The sequence below is a fragment of the Mangifera indica genome, chromosome 10, assembly GCF_011075055.1.
Source record: "Mangifera indica cultivar Alphonso chromosome 10, CATAS_Mindica_2.1, whole genome shotgun sequence".
NCBI classification, from domain to species: domain Eukaryota; kingdom Viridiplantae; phylum Streptophyta; class Magnoliopsida; order Sapindales; family Anacardiaceae; genus Mangifera; species Mangifera indica.
The window spans coordinates 15,723,463-15,736,493 of record NC_058146.1 but is presented as its reverse complement, the minus strand read 5'-3'; the positions used below and the strand labels follow the sequence as shown (position 1 = coordinate 15,736,493).

Sequence of the window (13,031 nt, the reverse complement as noted above, 5' to 3'; positions counted from 1 at the left end):
GATAACTAGGTATTCATGTCAAGCAAAAAAATTTTTGCAATCAACTGAACGTTAATTTTGTTATTTTGTAATTAGGTAATTTAAAACACGAGAAACTTAATTAGGGGTAGGTTTGAGCAAAACTAGCTTACTTTAAATCCACCATTTGGCTTGAAAAAGTTAAAGTTGAGTTGGAGCACAAGCTCGACTTGTTTGCCTTTGAAAAATATTGTTCATCTCTTTAATGACACAATTTATTTTATCAATAATACTATTCTTCCTGTCAACAGTTTTCTTATGACATTGTATTTTAACTTAAATAAATTTAAATTCAAACTAAATTTGAGCCTAACCCACACCCCAAGAGGCATCAATATGAAAGGTGAATCTAAAACACAAGAAACTTGATCAAATTAGAGTAGGTTTTGATATGGGTCATGATCTAGACATAACATGTTTACAATTTTCTAAGAACTAGCTTTGCTTTCAACCCTTTTGATTTCATGACATAATTATAACATTAGACTTGACTTTTCAAATAAATGTCCTTTTTTTTTTTAAAATTTATAAATGTCGTAATTATTGACTTATATGGTATAATAGTTATATTGTCGGTTATTAAATCGAAATTTCACCTATTTGGAGAAAAAACAATCCGATTCAAATAAAAATTCTCCCTGTTTGGGGACCACCCAAATGAGTGACAAATATTTTATTGAATTTACAATTAAGAGGGAGGAGGGTTGAGCTTTCTTGATCTGCCGACTGTTTGTTGTTTCTACTGAATTGAATTTAAATAATAATCAAGTGGAGAATGTTGACCATATTGTTGATCTCACAATTGCACCTTCGTCTTAATTCTCAGCCCCACAAATCTCCATGCATGCTTTCTTGTCAATTTTAAATCACATTACTAAATTAGTGGACAAGTTTTCATTTTAAATTACTGAAATATTTTGCTTTTTTCTCATGCCCATGCCCAGTCCTTTTCAAATCGTTTTTAATGTTGCTATCTATAATAGATTTATTTCCAAAAAAAAATTACGTATATCTGAATTCGATTACCCAATTCAATATTTAGATGATGCATTATTTTATAATTGTATATTATCTTATTTTTAATTTAAAATTATCTAATTATATACTGACATGTTATCTGAATATTTAATTTAATATTCAAAACCATATGCATATAATTTTATTATTTGTCTAATATGTTTGATATTTTTAAGGGATTTTTCTTATTTTAAACTAGATGCAATTTTTCTTTCTGACAATTACAGGAAGGTTTTTGTTGCTTTCAGGACATTCATAAAATTGAAAGATCATTATAATTTCAATCACGAGTTTATATACAAAATTTTGTACTTTTCTACCGACTTAAAATCTTAAACGAATTAGCAAAAAGATGAAATTATTCTCTCGATGATATTATTTATTTTATTAATAATACTATTTTTTAATAAATAATATTATTTATTTAATCAATAACATTATTCATTCTGTTAATAATCTTTAAATAAAATCTTTGATCATAATATTTCTAATAACGATGCTTAGACTTTGGGTCGGGCATAATACTCCTAATAACGATGCCTTGACTCTATATATATATAATTTGGTAGTTTTTTTCATGAGAATTTGAGTAAAATTTTGTCTTTTAATTACGGTCCTAACTAACTTACTCTTGATTTGAAAAGAAAAAAAAATCAAGATGTCTTCGTAATGATATATATGTGGATTGTAGAAGAAGACTTGTAAAGAATCCCCACCATGTAAAAGATATATTAAAATCTAACAAAATGATTTACAACTAATCATATGTTGGACTTATTTTAAATCCATCTTTTTGGTATGATTACAATAATGATTTTAATTTGTTAGGGAACGAATCAAGCGAAAAAACAATAATAATAAAATAATAATAATAAGAAAAATAAAAAATCATGCACATATAACAAAGTATGTTTACATGGTTTGACTAATAATGCAATATCCTTAGGCAAACTTCATAACGGTAAAACACGAGAGAGACATTAGGTCTATTTGTATTTTGTCTATGCATTTCACATCGTTTAGGATAAGAATATTTGACTGATTAAATGGTTTGTGACCTCAGAAGCACAACCATGCTAGACTATATCTAGAGTGGACAATAAATGGTGCGCTAGGTTATTGGATTAGAGATATTATAAATAATGTTTATGTCTATAATTGTACTAGTTTTCTTATTAATTCTAGGGATACAAGATAAAAGAGAGATAACTACATGTTTATATAAGAATTTAGTACAATATAATTACGAATAAATCCTGCATTAAACTTAGGCATAGGGTTCGACCCCTCAGCCTTGCAATGACATTGACCTCTTAACCCCTAGTTAGAGGGTGGACAACGAGACCTCCGCAATGTGGCTCAACCCTCTTGACCCTTAATTGTAGGGGTTATGCCCCCAGTGACTCCTGGTTAGCCTTGCGAATATATCTTTTACTCATTATCTAACAAATTTGAGAGTTGAGAAAATACATTAGTTGATGTTGGGAAAAACAATGAATTCAAATGTTATTTCTATTAACAATAAAATTATATGTATGTAATTTTGAGTATTTAATTGGGTACTCAAATAATGTATCATCATGTAATTTATTGATTTTGAATTAAGAATTAAAATAACACTCAATCACATTGTAATACATATTTGAATATTATATTAAGTATTCAAAATTGAGTACATATAGCATTGCTCTTCCATTAATTTACAAAACCCCATCAATAATATCAATTAGTTATTTTTATATATAAATATAATAACTTATTAAAGAATTAAAGGGCATGTTTGAGTTGAAGTCATGATATTCATGGCACCCATACTTGAATTGATTTTGTCTCTTGATATGATTATGGTGGTTAATTGGTCCAAACCATTTGCTTTTGTTAGCTAATTAATTAAAAACCAACTATTATTAATTACAATTAATTAGTACATATTCTAAAGAGGATTAGAAAGAAATAGTAAATTGAAAAGTTGCTAAATATTATTGTTGATGGGGCAGCTGGTTAGCTTAGAAGTCAAGGCAAGAACAAGATGAAGAAGAGGAAGGCCATGCTTGAATTGTAGGGTTGAGGCCTTTTTATTTCTTTATGTTTTTGGTTGACCTTCACATTATCACATCCCATTTATATATTTATCATAAGAATCTAAGTTTGGATTAGTTTACCGGTCTTCATTCCAAAAAAAATTGAAGGAACTAAAGAGTGTGTGAAATGAATAAAATAAACAAATATATTTAAATCAATAAAAACAATAAAAAGAAAGTATGCATAATATATTCTATCTTTAAGAGAAACCTTATCAAGATTTTTATTTATATGAAAAACCTTACCACGATTCTTATTCTGTTCATAGGTTTGGGGGTTAATCTTTTAAGAGAAACTTGATCAGGATTCTTATTTATATGAAAAACCTTACTACGATTCTTATTCTGTCCATGGGTTTGGAGGTTAATCTTTTCAACAGTAGAATCAGAATTCAACTCTTTAAACGAAAAGTCTGAAATTGAAGGCCAATCAAGTTCAATACGTCGGTGCGATATTATTGCTTACATAAATTGATGTTTTATGGCACATGAAAATCGCTGATGTGATACCTCTGCGATGCCATTACATAGCTTGGAATTTATATATTCTTCCCTTTAAAAATCCTACTTTTATATAAATGCTTAATTTTCATGATCCCACTTTAAAAAGTTGTATTAAAGGAAGTCTCAATTTTTAATTTCCATACAATTGACAATTGATTTTCCACTAGTAATTGCTAAAGGTGAAAGATTCAATTTCTCCATTTGCTCAATAAATTATCATATATAATACAACTCAGTGTTTCTAAATCCTCATTCATAACCCATCACAGATAGAGTTAAATTCCGACTCCAAACTCTTATAAATAAATTTAAATACATATATTAGTATTTTTTGATATACTCATTAAAGTGGGAGACCCGGATAGTAAATTGTTGAGTTTGTCTTCTTAAAGTTTATTTGCTTGATGGTCAAACTCTGCAAAGTGAATTCTTCCTAACAAAAAAAAAAAAAAAGACCCTTGTTCATATCCAATGCTTTTGCAAAATACTTACAAGAGTATTTTCAAAAGGGTAATCATCTATGCGTCTAAATTTCTGACAAAGAGTGCAAATAGACTTTACTTTTCTCTCTTGTTATTTAGCTTTGGCTTTAGGGTCCTGAAATACTAGTCATGCTTCTTTGGCATATTCCCCAATTTTAATTATTATCTTGTCCATACATTTACACCAGTTTTGATATGTAACCCCAAATTCATGCACCACATGAAGAACCAATCGATTAAATACTTCCAAGGCTGTGGAACACAAAAAATGGGACACTTTTCGTACAAACATTGGATCCACCAAAACTCAAATCCCTAAATTATTTTTCTAAATTTTATAAAGTAATACTATAAATATTAAAAAAATCAATTTTAATAGATATTAATATTATCGTATCATCATATGATTGATCGATTTCATTATTTATATTATATCTGATAATAACATATAAGTTATTAGTATCAGTTTAATTGGGATCTAATGACAACCCAATTAAGATCTAAACTAAATTAATTTCTTAGAATATTGTAGTCCAATCGGGTGGACCATATTGGTTGCACTTATCATCGCATCAAACCATTACAATGGCATTGGTATGACATCATGCTAATGTCATCGTAAAATTTTACAACTCTCACAACTTAAACCCAACTCCTTACCAATGTACATGGTGGGTGTGTATCACCAGACAAAATTAGATATTAATTAAATTTAGTATGAATTTTATTTTTAACGATTAATTAAATAAAATTATTTTAAATATTATTTTGATATTAATTTAAATCCGACCATTGATTCAACCAGTCCAATCATTGATTGACTTGAACCATCCATTTCACTGGGTGAATATCAGGTTTAAATTTGAAAACATTGGATTCATATATTTTTTTCGATTTATGTTTCAAGTATCCATAAATTAATACTCTATCAAAGGTCATAAAGGTGGGGTAGAATGTGTTTATTCATGTTTCAAGCGTTCATGCAAGCATCATATTTTAAAACACTGCTCAGGTAGAATAATGGACCCACCACATGAAACATCATGAACCCTTCTTTAATTGAGAAAAAAAATGCCCAACAAAATCATACCTTTATACTATGTATTATACTATATAATATCATGCATTCATGGATATTTAAATTATCAAAAACCCTGAAAAGAAAACCATTAAATATTAAAACCAAAAGTGGTGATATTTAGAAGTTAAAAAAATAAAAAAGGTCTTGTCGATGTAGATGTATTTGTCTTTACCAAAATCTGAATGTCACTCTTTTTCTTATATAATCAATTCAACTTCTTCCCTTCAAGCCCTCTTCATCTTCTTGTTCAACTCCCTTATCAATCTTTCTCTCTTTGGCACATTTCTTGCTTTCTCTTTCTTCCCCTCTTCACTCGCTCCCTTATCAATTTTTTTTTTTTTTTTATCTTTTGTCCATGAGATACAATACCCTTTTGCCTTTTTGAACCAAAGAGCAGTGCCCTACAAATCAAGGGCAAGTAGTTGCTTGTTCATGCCCTAAAGTTACAGAATTGGAAGAAATTAAAGAGCATGAAGGAGAGTAGTGGGAGAAAGCAGGGAGCAGCTTCACCATGTGCAGCATGCAAGCTTCTAAGAAGAAGGTGTGCTCAAGACTGTGTTTTTGCGCCTTATTTTCCTGCAGATGAGCCCCAGAAATTTGCCAGTGTCCACAAGGTTTTTGGTGCCAGCAATGTCAACAAGATGCTCCAGGTTCGATCCCAATTTTAATTTAAGCAATACAATAAACACTTAGTTTTAGGTATTTAATTGAATATTTAGATGATATCTCATGTTTTATTATTTTGTTTTTAATTCAAAATCATTTAATAGTATAATAACACATCATTTGGATATCTAATTTACTTGAATTTTTTCTTCATGCTGTGCTTCTCTTCTTGTTAAAGGTGAAAATTGACAGATCTAAATCAACTTATTCATGTGGATTTGTGTTAGATTTCATGCAAAATTTAGGGACTATGTGCAGAAAAGAAAGTGTGAGAAAAAGACAGAGAAAGTTGACTGAGAAAATTGGTGTTTGAGGCACACAAGTAACCTACTTTTTTTGTCTTTACCCCTAGTGTGGTAGAGCAAGAAATAAAATGGCCACATGACTATTTCACAAGGTTTGAGAAAATGAGAAATTCCCACTTTTTAAAATTAAAAAAATCAAAATTTCATCTGTTATCTATTTTTGTAAATAAATTCTATTTGAGATTCTTAGAAGTTGTTGTTTTATTTTTTTATTAAAATTATAAAATTACTATTAATATTTAATATAATTATCAAGTTATTTTTAACTATTTCAAAACTTACAGTTTACGCTTCAAATATACATAGTTTTGACAAAAAAAAAAAAAAGAATAGAAGAATATATGTAAAGTTACCTTCTTATCCTTTGTTTAATAAAATTCACCAACGAAAGTGAATAATAGGTAACTTAAAGAGTGGGGATTATCATTTCAACAAACTTTGTGTGGGCAATAGACTTTCGGCGAAATAAAATTTAGGGATTAAAGTTTGAATAACAAAAAATATATATATAAAAGGCTAGCAAAGAAATAAAAAAATAAAATCTAAAGAATTTATATAAAATTTTAAAGGTTTTATTGATATTTATGGTAAAAAAGAAAATTTCAAAATCAAGGAGGTCAATTGAGCTCTAATGATTCTTGTGTTTCAAAAATGATTCATTCATTCTTAGAGAGCTATTGGCTAAGAATATGCTATAGGTGAATGGGTTTCATAGGAAGAGACCTTGAAAATTTTTTCTTTTTCAAGGTTTTAATTATGAGTCATAATATTAGTTTCCAAATTAAAGCCCAATTGAAATTTAAAGTTATTCTTTCTCCTTTACTAGGGGCAGTGGTGTAATCAGTGGGATCACTTGACCCACTGAAATTAAAATATATATATATATATATATATATATATATATATATATATATATATATTATCTTAATTATCTATTGTATCTATTAAATATATATTTATGATATAATTAGATAATTTACATTAATAAAATATTATTAGTTATTTTTATTGTAAATTTAGTTAACATAATATTTTTACCCCTTTTAACAAAAATTCTTGATTACATCTCTGTTCTATACAAATATTTTATTATTTATTTATTATGACATATATAATTTTGATAGAAAAATATTATATGTGTCCAGTTTTGAGTTTTCAAATTATGTGTCATTGTGAGATTAAACGTTAGTTTTTTTAAATTTAAAATTACGTAATTATTAGATGATATATTATTTAAATATCTGATTAAATACTTAAATTTGATTGTCATATAATTATGCAAATAATACTAGTAAAATTCATTTGAATATGAAAAAGAAAGAAGAGTGATGGACAAGGAATTATGCCATGAAAGGGACATTAATGGTCTCTAAACCAAATGAGGGCATCAAAATCAATTATGTAAAAAGAAAGCTCAGTTTATTAGAATAATTAAGAAGTAGGGCCACAAAGATAGAGACATGCACCAAAGAAAATATAAATTAGAAGTTGGGAACATGCAGATGACTTGAAAAAGTGAAAGACAAGATTTAGACGGATTGTAGGGTCGGATTTGATTGAGTTACTCGAGTTTGAATTGAACGAGTTAAGATTAAACTTAACAATTGGGCTTGTTTTTATAAAGGAGTTGAGTTTGAGTTAGCTCAAATTGAATCTAAATTAAATTATTTTTTTACTGAATTCAAACTTCACTTCATCGATCTTAAATTGGTTCTTTGGGATTTGAGACAAAGTCTGGTTGGTTTAATAGACAAAAACGATAGTTTGATACTTTCAGGTGTCGATATCTCGATGAAAAATGATTTAAAAAACAAAAGACTCAACTCCATCCCAACATGGTATAAACAAGATGTCAAGGCAAAATATAAAATGAGTTCACACAAAGGTTTTATACAAATTCTAATCAAGTAGGAGATTCAGTTCATTAATCTTGACTTTACTTTTTTGGATTCGAGTTCGAATATATATTTATTTTTTTCTCTTTGATGTTTAACTTTAGGAATTGCCAGTGCACCAAAGACGAGATGCAGTGAGTAGCATGGTGTATGAAGCAAATGCAAGAGTGAGAGATCCTGTATATGGGTGTGTTGGGGCAATTTCATCACTGCAACAACAAGTTGATGTCCTTCAAACCCAGTTGGCTTTGGCTCAAGCTGAGGTGGTTCACCTCCGAGTGAGGCAGTCTGCAAACTTCTCGAGCCATGGCTTCAGTCTCGCTAGCCCTAACAACAGCATCGACTCACCCTCCTCCTCCAAGCTCATGGCTTCTCACCATCACCATCTTCATCATCATCAATCCAAACCTCTATATGACATGGATGTGATGGTGGACCAATCTCATTATGAAGAGTCATGGTGGACTTAGCAGCACAATATATCACCAATTCGGATAGAATAAAGGGGGTGTTTGGTGTTTGGTAATATTTTATTATTAAAATAGAGATATTACCGTAAAAGATAAATTATTTAAAAGATTACTAGGTATAAATGATTACTATGTTTGATAAAATTTGATAGATATAAATAATTATTATATTTGGTTAAAGATAATAAAAGAATTCTAGTAAATTATTTTACTTAAATGCACTTGAATATAATTATTTTTAAATATTTTTATCTTATTTGTTATATTAATTAAAAATAAATTTATTTTTATTTCAAAAAATTAATAAATAATAATATAATTATAATAAAATCAAGATTACATTGGTAATATTTTAGTACCTAAGGTAAAGTTGGTAATCAAATTATCATCTATATTACCGTCACATCAGCATTGATTATAAAAGATTACCGTAATATTTTATTACTAACAAACCAATCAAGGTAATGTAAGTAATAAAAAATAAATTACCAAAGTAATCTTTAAATCCTTATAACCAAACGGCCTCATAAAGTTAAATTATTTTTAAACCAAATTCGAGTCACACCATGACTTGGATTTAAGTGCAATCATATCCCTACTATATATTTAGGTCAAATTTTTGTTGGTCTAGAGCTTTTAGCTGCTTTGTATTGAAAAAGGATCTTGTCATTAACTGTATTTTGTAAATAATACTATTAATTAAGCTTATATTTTTATATAGATTGAGTTATATCTTATATATCAACGGGCAATAAATTTTATGTAAAAATATTTTTTTATTAATTTATTTATGTAAATTGATATAACAATATATAATTGAATAATATAATTATTTACTTTTTTTAAGAGTCAAAATAATACCCAGTTTGAGCTGATGTACAATATACAATATCGTTGGAGGAAAGTCGACAGAATGAACAATATTGTTAGAGAGATAAATAATATTGTCAACAGAATAAACATTGTCTCAGATAGACAAAAGAATTAATCTCAAACCAAACTAAAACTCCAAATTTAAATTAACTCATTCAAGTCTAATCGTAGATTTGAGTTAAGACAACTCGAATAAGATTTATCTTTAGAGTCATATACCCATATAGAAAAATGTTATGTATACATATAATGAATACCAATGATAATGTGTCATTATATGATTTTGACGGAAACTTGTAAGCATTTGAAACCTTTGCACAAACAAGTTTACAAATTAAATACATAAAATTTTGCACTGGTTCATCATCATCAAATTCAGTTTCCATGTAAAGCATTTTCTGTTCTCCTCTTGATCTTCCTCATCCATCTCTCTGCAGTCCCCAAAACACACAACATAACTAAATTTCCCTGAACTCGTTTTAGGGTCATTCAAACCAAACTCAAGTTTGATCAAACTAGATTCGAATCTAGTCCTACTCGATTCAACATTGAGTCAAATTCTGTCTAATAACTAAAACAAGTATTAGCTATGACTTAAGCTAGATTAGTCATTAGTTCTTAGTTGAACCGGTTAACTACATTTTATTCTTAGCTCCATCCAAACGGTTTTCAAATAACCGATCTCACAAGCTTGATTTTTAAAATGTCGTAAACAATAAAATTTTTTTCATGATTAACACATACAATTTTATTTAAATAATTGAATGACTGTTTTATAAAATATATTAATTTAAGTACAAATAATTATATATTATTGAATGATTAAATATTATATTATTTTTAATTCAAAATTATTTAATTATATAAATACTGTATAAAGTTTCTCATTATGATCGTTTTTCGAGTGCTTTCACAACCACTGCCAATAATTGAGAAACTATCACTAACAACCCTATCACTCAAAAACAGATATGGCCAGATTTGAGTCAAATCAAGCTTAAACATATGCTGACTTAGGTTTGATTTAAATCCTAAACGATCCATTTAAATTCGACTTTGAGCTTGAGTTCCTTTGAGCTGACAGAAGAAATTGTTGAAGCTCATTGATACAATAACGAGGATTCAATCCAAATTCAACTGGATTATCGAATTTCGATTTGAATCGAACCCGAACACCAATTCAAAGGTTACGGACGATGACAAACCCGAGGAGGCAATTAGATTACACATCCTTGACGACAAGGTCACCGTTAAGGAACTCTCTGTAAGCCGCAACCGGCCAACTGAAACCTCTGAACAGCAACCGTGAAGCCAATGGAACATCAATAATAATCTCCTTCATCGCTGGCTTCTTCTCGTTGCTAATGGCGATCAAGTAGCTTCGTCCAACCCACCCGATCCAGCCGGCAATGTACAAGAACAAAATCCCCGGGGTAATGAACTCGCCCCAGTGCTTCTGATCGCCGCTCACGATCAAATGGGGCAACCCATCCGACCGGCAAAGCAAACCCTGTTTCCCATAGTTATTGAATCTCCGTTTTGTTTTCTCCACCTTCGCTTTAATGGCCAACGCCGGAGCACTGTCGGGTGCGTAGAGTTTCAACGAAGATTCTAGCTTCTTTATCTGTTGCTTCGCACGTTTCGCGAACTGTTTTGACTCCTTGCACGGAGTTAGCCCTGAGATGTCAGCCGCGGCCGGGAGTGGGGCCGAGAGGAGGATGGAGGAGAGAGCCAACGCGGCGGAGAATGCCTGAAGCGGCGGAGAAGAGGGTTTCTGATCTGGGGTCGGAGAGGCGGAGCACATGATCATGGGTCTTGAACATTTTTGAGGATTAAGCTTCGGTTTCAATAGGGGTTTAAAGAGACTTGTGGGAATTGTGAGAGACATTTTCCAGGGTTTTTAAAGTTTTTTTTGCCCTTTTGAAGGGAGAATTTTGAAGAGGAAGAAGAAGAAGAAATAGGTTTTGGGATTGAGAAGAGAGTGTGGAGAGAAGGTTTTTAGATTCTGAGGAAGGGAGATTAGTGGAGAAGGATGGATGAGGTGAGAAAGGAGGAAGGTGCTGAGGTGGCAGGAGGAGATTGAATGGGGAGTGCTTTGTTGTGGGTTACTCTCTATCTTTTTCTAGGGAAAGTTTTGGACAAGAAATGTAATTACCTGGCCATTGTGGTCTTGTGCTTTACACGTTCTTGCTTTGATATTTTGGTGGTGTCGTGGGAGTTCCATGTAAAGTTAAAATTAAGTGGGGTCAAAGGAAAATTTGAGAAAAAATATATACACTAATAATGAAACTAATTTATGGGATGAGTAATAAAATTGAGTACGCAGTTTTATATATACAGTTTAATACAATATGATATATAAATTATATATTCTCATGTGATTGAATAATTTTAAATAAATGATAAAATAATATCTAATCATATGATAATATATAATCTGTTTACTTGATTGTATACTAAAAAATATGCTCATATAACATTGCTCATTGATGACTCATAACCATGTGATTATGTGTTGAATAACACTATATGTATAAATAAATTTCACTAACTTATTTATACAAACTAAAATAATAGTACATAATTAGTAGTGTGTATGGGTCAGTTTGGTGCAGTTTGAAAGTTTTTCAAACTAAATTAAAAAAAACAGTTTAAAAAATTTGCAAATCAAACAAAATTGAAAAAATAAGGTTTAACATGGTGTGGATTATTATTTAAACCATAGTTATTAGTGTTTTATGATATATGATATATATCATACGATATAATATGATATAGGTGAAAAATGATACGTATAATAAAGTATATCGAATTAATACAATATAGTAAACATATCATACATTTTATGATACAATACATGTTACTGAATAACACTATATGTATAAATAAATTTTATTAACTTATTTATACAAATTAAAATAATAGTGCATAATTAGTAGTGTGTATGGGTCAGTTTGATGCAGTTTGAAAGTTTTTTTAAACCAAATTTAAAAAATTTTTAAATCAAACAAAACTGAAAAAATACGGTTTAACCTAGTTTGGATTATTATTTGAACCATAGTTATTAGTATTTTATGATATATGATACATATCCTACGATACAATATGATATAGGTGAAAACGATATGTATAATAAAATATATCGAATTAATACAATATAGTAAACATATCATACAATATAATATATATTTTATGATACGATACATGCTATTGATATAGATTGATATACCATTTTTTAGAGAAAATGATGGTGCAATAAGAATGTATACGAAAATTTTTTAAAATATTAAATATATTTGTGATATTTTTTAAAATTATGGCATGTTAATTATAATATTTTATTACTTTAATTTTTAAAAAATGTATCATATAATATACGTGTAAAATAAATATAAAATATGCATACAATATATATGTAAAAAAATAATAAGATAAATATAAAAAGCAAGTTCTACAACTAATTACTTATTAGAAAATTTTGTTAAATATAGTTATATATATGTATTTTTAAAAAATACAATTTACAATTTGACTTAGCTTGAAAATTACCTAAACTGTAACCCAAATTGAAAAAACGGTTTAAAAAATTTTCAACCAAAACCAAACAAATTTACAAGCCAAACCAAACTAAACCACAAC

General features: G+C 29.0%; 2 protein-coding genes across 2 annotated transcripts; one reads left to right on the top strand and one right to left on the bottom strand.

The window, feature by feature from the left end:
- The first annotated feature begins 5,362 nt into the window (after nt 1–5,362).
- On the top strand, nt 5,363–8,634 carry LOC123227291 (LOB domain-containing protein 4-like). Its single transcript, XM_044652032.1, has 2 exons — nt 5,363–5,833; nt 8,154–8,634. The coding sequence occupies exons 1-2, from the start codon at nt 5,654–5,656 to the stop codon at nt 8,517–8,519; spliced, it is 546 nt and encodes a 181-aa protein (XP_044507967.1). The 5' UTR covers nt 5,363–5,653; the 3' UTR covers nt 8,520–8,634.
- A 1,572-nt stretch (nt 8,635–10,206) lies between these two features.
- LOC123227345 (photosystem I reaction center subunit III, chloroplastic-like) lies at nt 10,207–11,562 on the bottom strand. Its single transcript, XM_044652115.1, has one exon. The coding sequence runs from the start codon at nt 11,278–11,280 to the stop codon at nt 10,615–10,617; it is 666 nt and encodes a 221-aa protein (XP_044508050.1). The 5' UTR covers nt 11,281–11,562; the 3' UTR covers nt 10,207–10,614.
- Between the last annotated feature and the right edge of the window lie 1,469 nt (nt 11,563–13,031).